At 41.5% G+C, this 21252-nt stretch overlaps 1 protein-coding gene across 5 annotated transcripts in view; it reads right to left on the bottom strand.

Annotated features, from left to right (window-relative positions):
* Nucleotides 1-21252, bottom strand: part of celsr1a (cadherin EGF LAG seven-pass G-type receptor 1a) — a 221762-nt gene that overhangs the window by 4603 nt on the left and 195907 nt on the right. For 3 of the 5 annotated variants that reach the window (XM_060903047.1, XM_060903048.1, XM_060903050.1), the window contains 6 exons: nt 19702-19876; nt 18829-18941; nt 18525-18604; nt 11056-11182; nt 8693-8818; nt 2355-2491 (listed from right to left, as the gene is read on the bottom strand). In XM_060903047.1, the coding sequence (XP_060759030.1) occupies nt 2355-2491; nt 8693-8818; nt 11056-11182; nt 18525-18604; nt 18829-18941; nt 19702-19876 (758 nt within the window). The remainder of the gene's footprint in view (nt 1-2354; nt 2492-8692; nt 8819-11055; nt 11183-18524; nt 18605-18828; nt 18942-19701; nt 19877-21252) is intronic. The other 2 variants (XM_060903049.1, XM_060903051.1) reach the window with 1 other exon arrangement.

The following is a 21252-nucleotide window of genomic DNA, read 5'->3' as shown; positions in this document are numbered from 1 at the left end:
TTTGGTTTGATAGCATGCAATATTGTTAGCATATTGCTTATCCTACGTGTATTACGTCACTCTACCCAATGGAGAATGAGCGTTGAATATGGTTTACGGTATTGCATGGTTGTCAAGACAACATGATGTCACACGTCGGAGACGTAAAACTTCCGTGCTAGCGAGCGACTGGGACAATTTGTAAACAAACATAGCCGTCAGGTTTGTTTCGTTAGATACAGAAGATTTTGAGAGACTTTTGAAAGAGAAAGACGCGTTGAACACCTGAAAGGAATGTGTATGTATAATAATCTCATCTCATCTCATTATCTCTAGCCGCTTTATCCTGTTCTACAGGGTCGCAGGCAAGCTGGAGCCTATCCCAGCTGACTACGGGCGAAAGGCGGGGTACACCCTGGACAAGTCGCCAGGTCATCACAGGGCTGACACATAGGTGGGGTTTACATTAGACCGTATCAGCGGATCATCAGATTAACGTTTTTAAAACGATTAGCGTGCACACAGCAACGCCAATACACGATTCGCGTGCACACAGCAACGCCAATACACGGATACGCTCGGCTCCGCAGGCATCCTGCGCTCCAAATCACTCCGCCCTGAACAGCGAGTGCCCTCTGGAGGGTGCGCACTCCGGCCCTGCGCAGCTCACAGAGCACGCGAGTGAAGCGCACGAGCAGTGATTCGGGACTGAGCCGCTGTGTGTGTGATCCCAGTGCATATCGGGCATGCGCGTCACTTACCACTTGCAAGTGGAAGGATGGCAAGCCTAAAGACAATCATAACTACACAATGGGCAGTATTTGCATCAGTATTTGCAGTATTTTCATACTTTTATACTCTTTAATGAAAGGTGATACAAGGCGGAAGTCCGCGCCGTTTTTCAGCAGTCGCGTCACATGACCAACGCCAGCGAATCAGGAAGGTGGATGTCACAGTGATGTTGTCCAATGACGACGCCAGCTAGAGCTCAGCACAGCGTATCTGTGTATTCTCAATGTTTACACAGCACCGGACCAGACACGATCTGGATTGAATACGTGGACCCTGGCGGATTCCCGTTTCCCGGTGTTTTAATGTAAACGGACAGTGCATCCGTGAAGAAAACGAGACAGATACGGTCTAATGTAAACTTGGCCATAGACACAGACAACCATTCACACTCACATTCACACCTACGGCCAATTTAGAGTCACCAGTTAACCTAATCTGCATGTCTTTGGACTGTGGGGGAAACCAGAGCACCCGGAGGAAACCCACACGGACAACATGCAAACTCCGCACAGAAAGGCCCTCGCCGGCCACGGGGCTCGAACCCGGACCTTCTTGCTGTGAGGCGACAGCGCTAACCACTACACCACCGTGCTGCCATGTATAATGATAATAATAATAATGGCTTTTTTTCGTGGTATATGATATATTCCATTCACTCGTCTTCGACTCATTCAATATCATGCTCGCTGAATGGAATATATCTGATAGACCATGAAAAAAAGTCAGCCAATATTATTTAAATGTTGCTTTATTTATTCTGCTTAACATTTTAACTCTTCCACAAGTAACTAACTGTCATCTAAAACAACACTTAGGCGTGTTGTCCAGTAGAGTATGACTGTTTTATTTGGTGAAATTAACTACACTTAATGATATAGTGTAAAGCTGACTAGCCTAGTTAAACCTGCCACAAGGAGGTGACTTCCTGTAAAAGGTGGTATAATACTAAACCCACAGTTGTGAAGTCTGGACTAATAAATTACTTTCACAAATCTGACACCGATCTGAACAACCCCTACTGGTAATTCTAGGGTTTTAGGTGTGTAGATACAACAAAGCACTGCACTTCAGACACCTGATGACTGATATAATAGCTTGAGGCACTTAAGCTACATGTCCGAGTCTGTTCTGGATGGGTTCAAAATTTCCCAAATACTTCGCACTTTGCCTGAGTCAGACATTACTTGTATGCAGATTAGATGGCTGTATGTACAAGGACAAAGATGATTTCTGTTCATCAAAATGTACTTTTTTTTCGGATTAACGATATTTATTATTAAATCAGTCGTAGCATGGGCAGGTCCAGTGTAGCTGTGTGTTAGTATGTGTATGTAAAACTGCAGTGTTGTAGATCTGAGGCAGTGCCATGCGCTTGAGCCATACACCAAGATCAGCAGAGAATGAGTTTTGTTTTGCATGAAATCACGAAAGGTTTGAGTGGGTACGTTAGACATTCATGTGAAAGAAAGAAAGAAAGAAAGAGGAAGAGATACGGTAATGAGAGTGAAGGAATTAGACAAAACATAAAAAAACAGAGTGAGAGGAAAGGTGTGGCAGGGCCATGCAATGCAGCAGGCTGTTACCTGAAAGCGTAAGCGAGGTAGCCGCTGTGGCTCTTGGCTGACCTGATGGTGCTCTCCAGAGACACGGTGGACTCTCCGATTGCTGAGCGGAAGATTGTGCCATCCTCTGTGTACGTGTTATTGCAGTTCAGAGAGCGCTGGGAATGAGAACGAGGAAGACTGAGAATGCATCATGGCAAGTAGTAATAAAAAAAAAAAACTTATACACTGCAAAAAACTGAAAACTGAATTTGAAGAGAAAATTACTTAATACTAGTGAAATTATCTTGCTGCATGGACAGATAATTTTACTTAACAAGACATCTTGGAATAAGTTGGTTGCAGTCTAGAACTAGGTTTAATAATCTCAGAATTGGTGTCTTGTATTCTTCTAATAGGAAATGCTAGCTCCTTTCAACTATTTTCACTTGCTAAGATATCGTTTTTTGCAATGTACTATAATGTTGAGTAATTATGAGTTTAATATGTTTAGTAATGCCCAAGAAACTACTATAAATTGCTTAGGAACATCTCTACTTTAATTAGGCATGAAAGTCAAATGGAAACGCACCCATTACCACCTACCATCCCTGCTCTGACCAAGGCAAACTATTCTATTATAAAAAGAAAAGACGCTTTTAAATACTATCCAAGGTCTGTTCATCTGAATCTCTTTTCGACACTCTAAACACTTGTACTCTGAATTGAAATAAAGGACTGACTGAAACTGAAATCTTCTGTTGTTCAAAAACTAGAGACCTGTGCAGGTCTGAGCTCAGCCTTTGCCTGATTGGGAGATAGAAGCTACGGTACATAAATAGAAAAAATAGCCCGTTCAGAAATACGTCGATGCCAGGATTCAAACCAACGTTGCAAAATCTGTTCCTTGCCTTGACAGTGCACTAGACCACTCATTCACAGAGGATTACATCATGAACTGAGGCTATGTAGCATGGCACTTACATAGTCACTACGCAGTGGCGCCACACCGCAACTGTGGAATCGCTACCTGAGACTGGCACACCAATTACATTCTCAAACACACTCGAACTCGGTTAAACATACACATACAGACAGGTGCCTCTAGATGTTTCAGCCAAAGGCTGAGCCAACAAACCAACTTCATGAGTATACTACCAAACAACAATGTCAAGTATCGATCTTTGCTAGCTGAAACATGTAAATATTAGCGAACTCTTTGTGTAGCAGTAAGTGATTGTACTGCTTCCAATCACGACAAATTTGAATTATACAAATGTCACCATCCTGTAAGATAGAACATACGGTTGTTACAGCTTTTTCATTTGAGTACGAGTCTTATAGACTGATACACTAAGGCTGCGTAAAAGGCCTCCTAATTGGCAGCTAACATTATCTCATCTCATTATCTGTAGCCGCTTTATCCTGTTCTACAGGGTCGCAGGCAAGCTGGAGCCTATCCCAGCTGACTACGGGCGAAAGGCGGGGTACACCCTGGACAAGTCACCAGGTCATCACAGGGCTGACACATAGACACAGACAACCATTCACACTCACACCTACGGTCAATTTAGAGTCACCAGTTAACCTAACCTGCATGTCTTTGGACTGTGGGGGAAACCGGAGTACCCGGAGGAAACCCACGCGGACGCGGGGAGAACATGCAAACTCCGCACAGAAAGGCCCTCGCCGGCCACGGGGCTCGAACCCGGACCTTCTTGCTGTGAGGAGACAGCGCTAACCACTACACCACCGTGCCGCCCCCAGCTAACATTAAAGTTGAATATTTCCAGTGATCACCTGAATTAAAATAGTACCACCTTTCTGTCCTTAGCTGGCTATTAGGAGACTTTTAAATGTTACCGAGCCTTATAAAGGCCAAGTCTGTTCAACTTCACACTAGTGTTTAAGACTGATCCTCAAATGTTCAAGCTCCCTTTAATGAACGCAATTCAGCTTTACAGGTGAGAGACATTTTATTTTCCACTCATGATTGTATCTTCTTTGGATTCAGCGCGTATTTAACATGTAGCTAATAGTTACATGCTTTGGCTTGCAAACAATGTAGTTTCACAGTGTGCATTATAGAGATGAAATTGGTTTGTTTTTGAATAGAAAATACACCGGTTGGCATGCGGTCACAGTGCTGAAATGCAGACAGGCTTTCCAATTGTTTTTAAATCGCCCAATTAAATGGTTAGTATGCTTGGACGGAAAACCCCAATTCCAAAAAAGTTGGGACACTGTGTAAAACATAAATAAAAAAACAGAATATGACAATTTGCACAATCATGGAAACCCTACATTTCACTGAAAATAGTACAAAGACAAATGTTGAAACGGAGAAATTGTGTTTTTTGAAAAATATATGCTCATTGTGAATTTGATGACAGCAACACATTTCAGAAAAGCTGGGACAGGGTCATGTCTTGCATCACCTCTACTTTTAACAACACTCTGTAAGCGTTTGGGAACTGAGGAGACCAGTTGCTGTAGTTTTGAACGAGAAATGTTGTTCCATTCTAGCCTGATGTACAATTTCAGTTGCTCAATAGTTTGGAGTCTCCTTTATCATATTTTGCACTTCATAATCCACCAAATGTTTTAAATGGGAGACAGGTCTGAACTGCAGGCAGGCCAGTTTAGCACCCGGGCTCTCTTACTACAGAGCCATGCAGTTTTATGTGCAGAATGTAGTTTGGCATTGTTTTGCACTGTCTTTCAACAAACAATAAAAATTTTTCAGTTTCAACATTTCATATGTTGTCTTTGTACTATTTTCAATGAAATATAGGGTTTCCATGATTTGCAAATTATCACATTCTGTTTTTATTTACAGTTTATACAGCATCCCAACTTTTTTGGAATTGGGGTTGTAGTACACAGCCTGAGACAATATTTGCTTCACATTTTCCCTAACTGAGATCTCTCACAAGTGGCATCACATAAGTCTTGAATCTTGATTTATATTCTTAGTAGTATAATAGGAATAACAATGTACAATAACAAGTTTGCTAGCTGGATAGCATAGCACACACCAATCTACAGGATATAATCAGAAAAAAATTTGTCCAAGAGTACTTCACGATTTACAATCTGACTTTTGAGTGTGGGTGTACTTTCAAATCCATTCCACCACACTGTACTCAAGTATTAATGTCCCAGACAGTGAGACACGCATTAAAGGAGATACGCAGAGCCATGGCCTCACTTTTGGTTTATAAATGCCTTGAGACCTCAAGAATGGCACAGGAATAGTTTTAAACATTAACAATAAATCTAATATAGTAATTTTTACGATTAAAGTGATTCATATAGGTAGCGGTCTGAGTGAATGACCTTGACATCTGTGACGTCACCACAGGAAGGCTATCGGCCTCATCGCCATTTTCCGCTATACTAAAACACAGAGCGGACCGCAACTTTAAGGTTCCATTTTGAGCTAATTTATCGCCATGCCACGTAGATGTGTTGCTGCCGGGTGCAGCAACACGACAGAAGGTGGATTTACATTGCATTCATGGTCCAAGAATGTTCAAACTGCAAAGATTTAGATGCGTTTTGCGAGAAGTTCACGGGCACATTGGGCGGCTACGAAGTGGTCTCTCCTCTGCTCTGTACATTTTACTGAAGACTCGTACGAGACCTCTGATCGGTTGAGGAGCGTTAGCTATAAGCCCATATTGAAAGAGAGTGCAGTACCAACAATTAAAGGAAAAGAAAACTACAAGAAAAGGAAAGTAAGATCAGTTGCACCAGTTCTCCCTGAGTGTGAGCCGAGGGTTGTTACTAAAACCCGGGACGGAACGGGAAGGGATGCGACATATTATCGTTCGGGCAGTGACCTCCCTACAGTTGTTGCTAAAACCAGTGACGTCATGTCCTGGGTTTTAGTAACTGCCTGAGCCGAGCAGTAATGGCGGAGTACTCCGTACGGAGAAAATGTAGAATGAGTGGACCAGCAGTCTAATTTCTCCACTGGATATGCTTGCCTCAGCAGCAATATCTCTCCCTTACGTGGAAGAAGTGAATGAACGGAGAACTGAACAAACAACTGAAAGTCAGATTGTTTCAAAAGAGTCGGCCACAAGGTCAGCCTTCAAGAAGCGAGAACACAGATGGGTAAGATGCGACTCTCATTTGGATAAAAAAAAACAAAAACACGACACTCGTTGTTTATCTGCATTTAGATTAATACATATAACTTGTATTGTGTGTTTAAGATTATTTAATTTGCTTCAGAATGTGATTGTCTCAGTTCATCTGATTATTTAATCAGCCTTTTACGTTTTATCAGTGAAAATGCATGCATGTACATGTATGTTGCATAAGTTATAGCACCCATCCTGTTTTAATGAGAGTCAACCCACAATCAATGAAGTCAAATCAGTCTTCGTTGAGCAAGTCGGTAACGGGATTTCTTACTTTCACCATCAATTTTTATTTATATATGACTTTGGTCTATAGCTGTAAAAGGCCTCGGCCTTAAAACCGGTTACCGCTGTGACGTCACACACTCAGGGCTGGCTGGCTCAGCGGGGCAGCTCGAATGCCAACTTTGCGGTTGATTTTAACTCTCAAAAATACAGTGGTGCTTAAAAGTTTGTGAACCCTTTAGAATTTTCTATATTTCTGCATAAATATGACCTAAAACATCATCAGATTTTCACACAAGTCCTAAAAGTGGATAAAGAGAACCCAGTTAAACAAATGAGACAAAAATATTATACTTGGTCATGTATTTATTGAGGAAAATGATCCAATATTACATATCTTTGAGTGGCAAAAGTATGTGAACCTCTAGGATTAGCAGTTAATTTGAAGGTGAAATTAGAGTCAGGTGTTTTCAATCAATGGGATGACAATCAGGTGTGAGTGGGCACCCTGTTTTATTTAAAGAACAGGGATCTATCAAAGTCTGATCTTCAAAACACGTTTGTGGAAGTGTATTATGGCACGAACAAAGGAGATTTCTGAGGACCTCAGAAAAAGCGTTGTTGATGCTCATCAGGCTGGAAAAGGTTACAAAACCATCTCTAAAGAGTTTGGACTCCACCAATCCACAGTCAGACAGATTGTGTACAAATGGAGGAAATTCAAGACCATTGTTACCCTCCCCAGGAGTGGTCGACCAACAAAGATCGCTCCAAGAGCAAGGCGTGTAATAGTCGGTGATGTCACAAAGGACCCCAGGGTAATTTCTAAGCAACTGAAGGTGTCTCTCACATTGGCTAATGTTAATGTTCATGAGTCCACCATCAGGAGAACACTGAACAACAATGGTGTGCATGGCAGGGTTGCAAGGAGAAAACCACTGCTCTCTAAAAAGAGCATTGCTGCTCATCTGCAGTTTCCTAAAGATCATGTGGACAAGCCAGAAGGCTATTGGAAAAATGTTTTGTGGACGGATGAGACCAAAATACAACTTTTTGGTTGAAATGAGAAGCGTTATGTTTAGAGAAAGGAAAACACTGCATTCCAGCATAAGAACCTTATCCCATCTGTGAAACATGGTGGCGGTAGTATCATGGTTTGGGCCTGTTTTGCTGCATCTGGGCCAGGACGGCTTGCCATCATTGATGGAACAATGAATTCTGAATTATACCAGCGAATTCTAAAGGAAAATGTCAGGATATCTGTCCATGAACTGATTCTCAAGAGAAGGTGGGTCATGCAGCAAGACAACGACCCTAAGCACACAAGTCGTTCTACCAAAGAATGGTTAAAGAAGAATAAAGTTAATGTTCTGGAATGGCCAAGTCAAAGTCCTGACCTTAATCCAATCGAAATGTTGTGGAAGGACCTGAAGCGAGCAGTTCATGTGAGGAAACCCACCAACATCCCAGAGTTGAAGCTGTTCTGTACGGAGGAATGGGCTAAAATTCCTCCAAGCCGGTGTGCAGGACTGATCAACAGTTACAGGAAACGTTTAGTTGCAGTTATTGTTGCACAAGGGGGTCACACCAGATACTGAAAGCAAAGGTTCACATACTTTTGCCACTCACAGATATGTAATATTGGATCATTTTCCTCAATAAATAAATGACCAAGTATAATATTTTTGTCTCATTTGTTTAACTGGGTTCTCTTTATCTACTTTTAGGACTTGTGTGAAAATCTGATGATGTTTTAGGTCATATTTATGCAGAAATATAGAAAATTCTAAAGGGTTCACAAACTTTCAAGCACCACTGTATATATATATTTTTTATTCCCATTTATGCAGCATACAAGAGTCAAGGATGGAGATACTATCCACTCAGAAATGTATTTAAAAATAAAGGTTCTGCAGATCTCCTTTAATGATGTCAGCAAGAGACCACTGTGTGTGAAAGACTGTGAGGTTTCAGTTCTGCTACGCATCACCTTCCTCCACTTACAGTCAGCAGAGAAGCACGTGTCATAATCGACTCATCCGGCACTGGCTTCTTCCCTGTGAACACGAGCTTCAGATTCTTCCTCACTTCTTTACTTAGCACACAGTGGAAAAGGAAAATGAAAATTCCCTGCAAAAACACAAAGAAATCATGATGAATGTGATACAGTGATGTGTATTTCAAAGACACACAGTACCCATATCTTAGATCAGGTAAAGCTATTTATTCTCTAGCCATTAGATAAGATCTAGAAAACATTTAGACATAATTATTCAATTATTATGAAGAAATTTAAGGATCAGCTAAATCCTAGCTAAATATAATACTAAATGCTGTCAAATTTGTAGGAACCTGCTCAAAGAAAGTCAAAATAAATGTTTTTTTAAACTTTCAACACAGCCCTTATTATGCGTCTTAATACCCTTTGAAGAAATAAATTTAAATAGTTAATTTTAAGAAGAAAACGTGAATTTCGAACATGCTGTGGAACTCTGTACACACATTACTATATTTTAAGTAGAATTATTTACATATTCAGCAATGTGAGCTCTTAGAAATTAATAAGCTAAGGAAAAGTAAAGAAATATTATTAAAATTTATTGGTTACCTTCCACTGATCAAATGCTCTGTTGAAAAGCAGAACCAAAAGTATATATTAAGCACGGGCAATTGCTCTAAGACAACGAGGGAGGCTCAGCCTCCTCTAAAAATGACGAACATCGTGTAGGATGAATTGCACTAGACTTATGTTATAGCCGACCTTATAACATTGCTATTTCAGATCCAGAATCATAGAAATATATGTGCTCAACCCAACTACAGTGCGAAATCATTCCGTTATAACTTTCCCCAGTTCGCCTAATGTGTGCGTGAGTTTTTCCCCCTCGTGACAGCGCGATGCAGCCCAGCCTCAGTGGACTTCAATGGCATTTGGGAGCTCTGCGCTTTCAATCTCAAAATGCAAGACGATTATTGGACAAATACTGCGAAAACGCCCACCCACGGAGTCTCATGGACTCCCAGCCTCAGTGGACTTCAATGGCATTTGGGAGCTATGTGCTTTTCAATTTCAAAATGCAAGACGGTTATTGGACAAATACTGCGAAAATGCCCGGACTCCGAGCCTCACAGTGGGAGGGACATGGCAGTTTCCGCGAGGAGACTGGTGATTGATGAAAGCGGCCGGATATTTTCTTTGATTGACAGCTCGTTTCAAATATAGACAGGCAGCGGTGAATTTCAGTTCAGTCCCATGCGGATTCACAAGTGCTGTGGTGTATTGTAAGAGATCAGCTTACATTTCGATTTCATTCATTACATACGGTTTCTACCAGCTTTTTTAGTTTGTATATATTTTCATTGTAAATAAAGTGTAAATATAGCGTTGTCAAGTTTGCTATCTTAGTTCCAGAAATTTCGTTTATTTGAGTGACTGAACTTGAACTTGAGGGGGCTAGTCAGCTAGCAAGAAAGCTGTGCACGGATGCCAAGCATTGCTGATTTAATTTCGGCGAAGCCATTTGCCAGTCTTCCTTTCGAGGAAAAAATTAAAATTAAAGAGCAGGGTAGACCAACGCCTCAAATTGACTTGGTGAAAAAGGTAGGGAATAATACTCGTTCCTTTCAGCTCTCCTGGTACGAGAAAGTGAATTGGCTAACAGCAAGTGACCTACATCAACAACAGTAAATAGGCTACTTTAGTAATATGTCATGGATGGACCAAAAATATAGAATCTATTTAAAATGTTTATGCTGAGTATATTATATTGGAATATATATTTTTCTGGATATGAATTAAACACAGCTACAATTTGGAAAACATTTTTAAACAAAAACACAGCCGAGAACATTTCACACTACAGACCTGGATTAAAAGTGAAGGGTTATCAAAATTGTCAATAAAACATTTCTCAGTCAAAATAAGTAAAATATAGGGAAAGTGTCATTGAATGAAATGTGTGGCACCCAGCTCTATGTTTGGCTCCCCAAGGTCAGTGCTTGTGCCTATTCCAGAACACTCTGCTGTTACTGCTGAGGTTCCTGACAAAGAGCTGCTTTCAATAATGATCAATTTTTAAACAACATGCCACAATTTTAAAATATAAAATGTTAAAATATACACCCCCCCCCCCAACATCATGTATATTGGACAGTAGGCTAATGGGCCAAAAGAACCTGTTATTTCACAGTTTGTGACCCTGCCAACAATCAGCCAGATCAGAGGCAAGAGTATGGGAAAAATTGATGTGTTTTTTCTTTTTTCTTTTAAAATCTGGAAATATCGTAACTGACCAGCCTCCCCTGTTTGAAAGACTACCAGCCGCCACTGATATTAAGTGTTTCATTGCATTTCATAGATAACTGACCTGTAAACAGCTGAAAATGGCAAACAGGTAGTGGAAGATCATGACATCACTGTTAACAGCCATGAGGCCCAACAGCCAGGTAGCACTGATGAGCAGCAAGAGCAGGAAGGCCATCCGCAACGCAGGACTGGACACACACACACAAACATACAAATACATACAGGGTGTTTCAAAAAATTTTATATCAGTTCACAATCTAATAACTTTGCCAGTTCTCGTTCAATTGACCTCAAATTTTAACAGCATATGCAGAAACAGGTCAAAATTTTGTTTAATGTTTTTATCTTTTTAGGTATAGAAATGCCATTCACTGGAAAAGAAAAGGCGTTTTGTCAAGTCAAGTTTATTTGTATAGTGCTTTTAACAATAAACATTGTCGCAAAGCAGCTTTACAGAATTTGAATGACCCAAAATTTGAGCCAATTTCATCCCCAATGAGCACGCCTGTGGCGACAGCGGCAAGGAACCCCCCCCAGACGACACAAGGAAGAAACCTCGAGAGGAACCAGACCCAAAAGGGGACCCATCCTCACCTGGGCAACAACAGACAACACGACCACAACATCAACAGTCCTAACACAAAGCCAGCCTCGTTGATGCCGCGTTTTGCGTGTTAGAGTACGCTCGAACACAGTTGAACAAGACTGTGCAGTGTGCATTTATGAGAGAATTCTCTAAAATTGCACCAATTGCAATGCCGATTTGGACACGGCACAAAAAGTTCGAAGAGGAAGGCTGACTGTGCAGGGCAAAAGGATCTGGACAACCACCAGCGTCAGAAGAGACGGTCGAGCGGGTTCGCGAAAAACTCTTGTGAAGCCCCAAGAAGTCCATAATAAGAGCAAGCCTGGAGACCCAGATTCCTCCAACGACAGTTTGGCGAATGGACTACCGACTTCACGTGTGCCGTATCTCAGGCGGCACGCATACTGAAAATTTGTGAAATCGTTCATGGAATCCACATACCTTTTAATTTCTCATTCAAATTTTGAGGAATAACTCTTATATTGCTCAACATTAAGCCTGTTCGGCACGGTGGTGTAGTGGTTAGCACGGTTGTCTCATAGCAAGAAGGTTCTGGGTTCGAGCCCAGTGGCCAACAGGAGTCTTTCTGTGTGGAGTTTGCATGTTCTCCCCGTGTCTGCGTGGGTTTCCTCTGGGTGCTCCGGTTTCCCCCACAGTCCAAAGACATGCAGTTAGGTTAACATGGGGTGGCCTTGGGCTGAAGTGCCCTTGAGCAAGGTACCGAACCCCTGACTGCTCCCCGGGCGCTGTAGTATGGCCGCCCACTGCTCTGGGTGTGTGCGCGTGTGTGTGTGTTCACTGCTTCAAATGGGTTAAATGCAGAGGATGAATCTCACTGTGCTTGCGTGTGCATGTGACAAATAAAGGTTTCTTCTTCTTTCTTCATTTACCTAGACTATGTAGTTTCTGGGATTTTTACGTCTCAAATAATATCAAATTTTTTGAAACACCCTGCATAATCAATCAATCAATCAATCATAGCTTTATTTATCTTCAATATGTACAATGAGTCAAAGAATCGTAACAAATATATTCAAACTAATAAAAGATCTAAATTAAAAATATATTTAAAAAAAACAAACTACTATAATAGGTGAATATTAAATATACAGGGGGCTGCAAAAGTAGGTATACAGTAAGGATTATTCCAGTATTACCAGTATTATAATAGTGGTGCTAGGTTTCATTTAATACTAGAATTCATTAAAAGATAGGGTTTTCGCAACCAAGCCACGTTCTGTTGATGCCATGATTCAGTTCATACGGGAGGCTTGCCAGGAAATTGATGCTGGTAAAGACCTTTGTGCCAGAGTGTGCATGGGTGTCCACGCTCGACTAGTGGAGTGTGTGAATGCCGGGGGCAAACAGTTTGAACGTTTGAGGGATTAATATGTTTATTATTGATATGTTATTATTGATATGTTTGTATAATCAATAAAATAACATTTTGTGTGAATGTTTCGTTTTTCATTACTGTATACCTACTTTTGCAGCCCCCTGTATATCACTATATCAAGGAGGTCTTACATAAGACATAATATTAACATTAAAAATCCATCCATCCATTATCTGTAGCCGCTTATCCTGTTCAGGGTCACAGGCAAGCTGGAGCCTATCCCAGCTGATTATGGGTGAGAGGCGGGGTACACCCTGGACAAGTCACCAGGTCATCGCAGGGCTGACACAGAGACAAACAACCATTCACAATCACACCTACAGTCAATTTAGAGCCACCAATCAGCCTAACCTGCATGTCTTTGGACTATAGAGAGCGTGCACGTGATGTCACGAGGTCATATGATATTTGTTTATCTGCCATGTTGGACGGCATGGCCGCGTATAGAACTTAGACGAACCCGTTCTAATTATCAAGTGTGTCGGAGTAGATCTTTCGAGAATGGTTATATCTTGTTCAGCATTTGGCTGTACCAATAGACAGGGCCAAAAGGAGGGCCTGTCATTTTATAGATTCCCCACAGACGAGGAGAGATGCGCAAAATGGGTGTCCGCTGTGCGAAGACTCTGGTACCCCAGTTCTACCAGCCGAATTTGTAGTGAACACTTCATATCAGGTACAGTGGTGCTTGAAAGTTTGTGAACCCTTTAGAACTTTCTACATTTCTGCATAAATATGACCTAAAACATCATCAGATTTTCACACAAGTCCTAAAAGTAGATAAAGAGAACCCAGTTAAACAAATGAGACAAAAATATTATACTTGGTAATTTATTTATTGAGGAAAATTATCCAATATTACATATCTGTGAGTGGCAAAAGTATGTGAACCTTTGCTTTCAGTATCTGGTGTGACCCCCTTGTGCAGCATTAACTGCAACTAAACGTTTGCGGTAACTGTTGATCAGTCCTGCACACCAGCTTGGAGGAATTTTAGCCCATTCCTCCATACAGAACAGCTTCAACTCTGGGATGTTGGTGGGTTTCCTCACATGAACTGCTTGCTTTAGGTCCTTCCACAACGTTTCGATTGGATTAAGGTCAGGACTTTGACTTGGTCATTCCAAAACATTAACTTTATTCTTCTTTAACCATTCTTTGGTAGAATGACTTGTGTGCTTAGGGTCGTTGTCTTGCTGCATGACCCACCTTCTATTGAGATTCAGTTCATGGACAGAGGTCCTGACGTTTTCATTTAGAATTCACTGGTATAATTCAGAATTCATTGTTCCATCAATGATGGCAAGTCGTCCTGGCCCAGATGCAGCAAAACAGGCCCAAACCATGATACTACCACCACCATGTTTCACAGATGGGATAAGGTTCTTATGCTGGAATGCAGGGTTTTCCTTTCTCTAAACATAACACTTCTCATTTAAACCAGAAAGTTCTATTTTGGTCTCATTCATCCACAAAACATTTTTCCAATAGCCTTCTGGCTTGTCCACGTGATCTTTAGCAAACTGCAGACGAGCAGCAATGTTCTTTTTGGAGAGCAGTGGCTTTCTCCTTGCAACCCGGCCATGCACACCATTGTTGTTCAGTGTTCTCCTGATGGTGGACTCATGAACATTAACATTAGCCAATGTGAGAGAGGCCTTCAGTTGCTTAGAAGTTACCCTGGGATCCTTTGTGACCTCACTGACTATTACACGCCTTGCTCTTGGAGTGATCTTTGTTGGTCGACCACTCCTGGGGAGGGTAACGATGGTCTTGAATTTCCTCCATTTGTACACAATCAGTCTGACTGTGGATTGGTTGAGTCCAAACTCTTTAGAGGTGGTTTTGTAACCTTTTCCCGCCTGATGAGAGTCAACACTGCTTTTTCTGAGGTCCTCAGAAATCTCCTTTGTTTGTGCCATGATACACTTCCACAAACATGTGTTTTGAAGATCAGACTTTGATAGATCCCTGTTCTTTAAATAAAACAGGGTGCCCACTCACACCTGATTGTCATCCCATTGATTGAAAACATTAATTTCACCTTCAAATTAACTGCTAATCCTAGAGGTTCACATACTTTTGCCACTCACAGATATGTAATATTGGATCATTTTCCTCAATAAATCAATGACCAAGTATAATATTTTTGTCTCATTTGTTTAACTGGGTTCTCTTTGTCTACTTTTAGGACTTGTGTGAAAATCTGATGATGTTTTAGGTCATATTTATGCAGAAATATAGATAATTCTAAAGGGTTCACAAACTTTCAAGCACCACTGTAGGTGTAATCTTCTAATTCAATACTCTTAGTACATCTGTTAAGTTGATTTTCGGATTGAATCATAACCGCATACTTAGAAACTAGACAGTACAGTGTTTGTGGCCATCAGTCCGCTTGATCTCTAATGTTTAAAATGGCTATGCCTAGCCCTACTACCCTGGCCTAGTCTATGACAATGTTTTATCTTTTTGGCTCATATATGCCTTTGAAAGGCCAATCCATAGTAGGGATGGCGAAAACTAAAAAAAATCTTGACCGACCATCGAGCCTCATTAGCCGATTAAAGTCGGTTAACCTATGAGTTTAAACAGGGATGCAAACGGCGGATGCGCCTTTTTCACGGCTGAATCGCGCAGATCCGATTTTTTTTTTTGGGGGGGGGGGGGGGGGGGGGGGCGTTGGAGTGTCTGAATAATTTCATCAGAGTAAATTCTGTATTAAAATTATTAAATAAGCAAATGCTGTTACAGTCCATGAAACAGGAAGTATGAGAAGAAAACAGTAAATCAGAAAGCTGCGCATGTTTTCGCGGAAGCTGCGCAAATGTGCACAGCTTTCTGATTTACTGTTTTCTTCTCATACTTTAGAGTTTAGATTTTGAACATTCCTACGATAAAACGTCCTGCAGAGTCTCTTTATGATAAACGTCTTAATGCCATTTACCCGTGAGGTTATCAAGTAGACATTCTTCTTCGGAACCTTCCAGAGGTATAGTTGGGATACCCATCATCCCGCAACAAAATATTTATAAGCTTCCAGGCTCTTGTAAGCTTTGAGGGCTTTGCCAGTGTAACACGATTCACGATTAACAAGAAAATTGTAAATGTCGTGGTAGGCCAGATCGGGCAAATCGCCGGCACCGCAGCTCCGAATTTCCCTGAACAAGGATTGCAGCAAGTTGTACGGATCTGCAATCCCCAACCTGGAACACTTTTCCACGTAACGCTGCCTCACGTCACCTTCAAGATGCTGAACAAACTTAGACAAGTAATCGCGCGATGTAGATGGGGTATTTTCCGAATTTTCTTGGGGATTACTGCCTGGATCCATTACGCTCGCGCAAGGTAAACAATCCTGATGCCGTCCAATATGGCGGAGTACACACATGCGGGTCACGTGACTGCACATCCTCTATAGGGGAAACTGGAGCACCCGGAGGAAACCCACACAAACACGGGAGAACATGCAAACTCCATACAGAAAGGCCTTCGTCGGCCGCTGGGCTCGAACCCAGGACCTTCTTGCTGTGAGGCGACAGCGCTAACCACTACACCACCATGCCACCCAACATTAAAAATAAAAAAATTAAATATAACTAAATGCAATTTAACTCTACTGATCACAAATATTACATTTGCACAATGTGCCACTGCCAAGATTCATTTTCTTTATGGTGCTTTTAAACTCGATTAAAGAATCAGGATGTCTCAGTTCCTTTTTTTTAAAAGTTTTTTTTGGGCTTTTTCCACCTTTATTGGATAGGACAGTGTAGAGATAGGAAATGAGTGGGAGAGAGACGGGGAGGAATCAGGAAATGACCTCGGGTCGGAATCGAACCCGGGTCCCCGGATTTATGGTATAGCGCCTTATCCACCTGAGCCACGACACCCCAGGACGTCTCAGTTCCGAAGGGAGATTGTTCCACATACGCGTTACCAGATAGGTAAATGATCTGTGAATCCATTTTCTGTTCAGTCAGTGCGTTTACATGCACATAGAGAGGATCGAATTTCTGCCGTTGCTCGACTGAAATCAAAGTTCAAAATGCCATGTATACACCTTAATTCGGCTGAAATTGAACCGAACTTGATTTCTCGGAATCGAGCTACACGACCTAGATTATGCGATTTCTGCCGAGCTACTTAGTGCATGTAAACCCTATTGAGCTACGTAGTCGAGCTACTTACTTCAGCACTGCCCCTTCCGGAAGTGACGAGTGATGAGACCACAAGCGGGAAACACGACAGCCTCGGTCGGCATGACAATGAATCATGACAACGGCATGAATCTTTTCTTTTTGTGGCATTGTTTGCACTGTTAAAATTTAGCTCACTTACTGTATCACCAAATACATCTGTACAGCTGTTGCATAGCTGTGAATTGTGTACATAAACAAGTAATTGTATTTGTGTGTGTGTGTGTATATATATATGTCCAACATCTGAAGAATGTCAATAAAAACAAAACAATTGAACTTTTTGTGTGTTTATTAAGACATAAGTTCAATTGTAAGCAAAAAAAAAATATTTTTTTGTAAGCAAAAAATGGACTTTAGAAAAATATACAATTGTGCAAAATAAGTTGTCTTACAAAACAGTGGTCTGCGCAGGACAGTCTGTAGCCATACAGTCTGTTAGAGCAAGCCTAACAGCTTGAGCACGGAACTTGTGAACACGGAACTGCCAGTGTTGCCAGATTGGGCGGTTTTAAGTGCATTTTGGCAGATTTGAACATGTTTTGGGCTGGGAAAACGTCAGCAGTATCTGGCAAGACTGCTGATAACTTTGTTTATACTCTTGAATAGCTCTTCTTCATGACGACAACCGGAAGTGTACCAACACGATGGGGCGTGTGGTGCCACCTGTGGCTCGGGTGCACAATGTACCTCACACAATAGCTCGATTTCCTTGTGTGCATATAGGATTGGATTTCTCTGGCACCCCTGCTGGGACCCTTAGCTCGATTACCGACAGTAGCTCGATTTGGATGTGCATGTAAACGCACTGAATGTTGGTTGTGCTAGTCCGAGGTTACCCAGTCTTAAATTATAGTGGCTTTGTTGTATTTGAAAGTGTTCCTTTATGTAGTTCGGACCACAGGTAGAGACTAAGGCTTGATAAACCAAGGACAAGGACTGGCATGCCCGTCGGTGTTCAAGTGTCTGCAGAATAGCCATGGCTAAAGCATCTTTATATGAACAGTCATAAGGCAGTTTGAAAATAGATCCAAGACCAAAACAGTTGGCTTTATCAAGTTTATCCCGGAGACCATTAGTAATACCCAGTAGTAATGGATTACAGTATTCAAAATGCAGCAAGATGAAAGCCTTATATAGCTTCACAGCGGTGTTGTTGGAGATCACATTTTTATCCGTTCTCCAACAACACCGCCGTGAAGCTATATAAGGCTTTCATCTTAGCGCATTTTGAATACTGTAGTCCGTTACTACTGGATATTACTAATGGTCTCCGGGATAAACTTGAATAGCATTATATTATAAGGCTTATGGGTACTCCGAGTGTGTGTGTGGATAAAATAACTCACATGGCTCCAGATTTCTCAAAGTTTCTACGCCTGCGTCCGCACGATGCCTTGGCTGCCAGTACGAAGATCACTATATTCACCTGTGACACAGGTCACGCCAAACATGTGAGGACCCGAGACTTACAAAATACAGTTACACATTATGACATGATATTTAATAAAGGAATGGCTGAAGAACGCAAAGTGATATTAAGGACACGCAAAATTCAGCTTCTGTCATGGTGTTGCATTTTCCTTTTACAAAAACATGATACACCACATTTCCCAGTTTGTGTGTGTGTGTTTTATGTTGGAATGCACTCACCAGCACAACAACGGCGATGGGCCCAGCGAAGCTCCAGATCAGTGTGTCATGGACCGAGAGCCAGCAAAAGTCTGGGTTGCCGTAGCCCTGTGGATCTAACCCAACAGCTAGACCTGCAAAAACACACAAGCAGATTATAAGCTGAAGAAGTGCATGCCTGGCCTCTATTATGTGTGTGCTAGAGTTGTTTTTGCTCCAGCTTTGAGTGGCTGCCAGAGGGGTAAGCGATGCCCTGATGGATACAGCACCTCCAAGAAGGTGTTCTAACCAGACAGAGAGAAGGACGAAGAGAGAAAGAGAAATTATGAGGTGGAAGATGGAACGAAGACAGGAAAATAGAGGATGAGAGCGCGAGAGAGAGTGACAGAGACAAGCTTCTTTCCCACAGGGATCACAGCGACTTTTCAAAGTAGAGACAAGTTCCAGCATGACTTCATGGTGGTGTGGTTTGTGTTAAGTGTTTTGACATGTCTGTTTGTGTATGTATGTTTACAGATGTGCACCAGTTTATTTACCTGTCTTGTACCTACATTTATTGCAAGCAGCTTTACTACTTGTTTATAACAGCAGCATACTTGCATAGATGGGACGCTGTCAGTGATAATACAGCTAACGAATAGCTACAGTGCACAGGCTGGTGACTAATTAAAGAACGAAAACCAACAAGCCTCCAGAACGACTTCAGTGTGTCTTGGTATGGATTCTACAAGTCTGTGGACGTGCACTGGAGGGAGGAAGACCATTCTTCTAAAAAGGTATTCCCTCAGGTGGTGTTTCAGTGATGGAGTTAGAGAGCATAGTTTAATGCGTCAGTCCAAAATCTCCCACGTGATCAACGTAATCTGTTTATATGGAGATGTGAGTGTGACTCACCTGTGATGACAGCAGGGATGCCCCACCCGATGACATAGTAAAAGCGCATGTGGCCGTGGTTGATGTTGCGCATCTCTGTGAGCATGCGGTAAATGTGCAGGCCTTCCACAAACATCCAGGCAAATGTGCACATGTAGAAGAAGTGCAGCAGGATTGCAATCACTGTACACACAAACTGCAGAGAGAGAGAGAGAGAGAGAGAGAGAGAGAGAGAGAGAGGGGAGAAGGGAACATCAGACAGGGCACATCAAGGGCATTTGGGGTGTAGTTAGTAAAGCTATTGGAGGTGGTTTGTTCCACAATGCAGAGGCTGTGTGATTTGAATCATCAGAAAGAGAGAGAGATGCACAGGGAGAGCCACCCTCATGTTCTTTCAGTTCCTTTTGGTGCCAACTGTGAACAGACCCTGAATAAAATCCTACCTGGAATCTCTAGGACTAGAATGGATGGCAATAGAAGGAAAAAAAAAAAAAGCACAGGACCAGTTTTCTGACATTTTAAGCAGTGAAAAAGGTTCATCAGACCTCAACAACCCTACACACTCCTCATGTGAGTATCACACTGTTTACAAAACTAGAACTGTATGTGGGATGTGCATATGTAATTTTTTTAGTCAGATTATACAGTATGTATATATAAGAAATTATTCTATCCGCATTCACTGGATATGAGCAACCGTGCGCTCTGATTGGCTACTCTACTACTATGCTATCAGTTCATATACTGTACGGTGAGTAGAGAAAAACAAAATGGCGGCGCGTGTTGCTGAACCAACCGAGGACGAAATAAAAACTCTACTCGAAAACAAAACTCCAAAAAATATTTTTTAAAAATGCAACAAAATATGGAATAAAAGTATTTGATGGTAAGAACGTACACTACCGTTCAAAAGTTTGGGGTCACTTTGAAATGTCCTTATTTTTGAAAGAAAAGCACTGTTCTTTTCAATGAAGATCACTTTAAACTAATCAGAAATCCACTCTATACATTGCTAATGTGGTAAATGACTATTCTAGCTGCAAATGTCTGGTTTTTGGTGCAATATCTCCATAGGTGTATAGAGGCCCATTTCCAGCAACTCTCACTCCAGTGTTCTAATGGTACAATGTGTTTGCTCATTGCCTCAGAAGGCTAATGGATGATTAGAAAACCCTTGTACAATCATGTTAGCACAGCTGAAAACAGTTGAGCTCTTTAGAGAAGCTATAAAACTGACCTTCCTTTGAGCAGATTGAGTTTCTGGAGCGTCACATTTGTGGGGTCGATTAAATGCTCAAAATGGCCAGAAAAATGTCTCGACTATATTTTCTATTCATTTTACAACTTATGGTGGGAAATAAAAGTGTGACTTTTCATGGAAAACACAAAATTGTCTGGGTGACCCCAAACTTTTGAACGGTAGTGTATCTTTTTTATTTTTCAAGAATTATCGCATTTATATAAAATCGCTACTCTCATTTCGCTGGCTTGTTTACATTCTAAGCGGAAATTATTTTGTCGGACCTTCTGTGCAAAGTTTTTATTTATCGAATTTGCCAAAAAATAAAAATG

The sequence above is a fragment of the Neoarius graeffei genome, chromosome 21 (genome assembly GCF_027579695.1).
Source record: "Neoarius graeffei isolate fNeoGra1 chromosome 21, fNeoGra1.pri, whole genome shotgun sequence".
NCBI classification, from domain to species: domain Eukaryota; kingdom Metazoa; phylum Chordata; class Actinopteri; order Siluriformes; family Ariidae; genus Neoarius; species Neoarius graeffei.
This window is presented reverse-complemented; position numbering and strand designations above follow the sequence as displayed.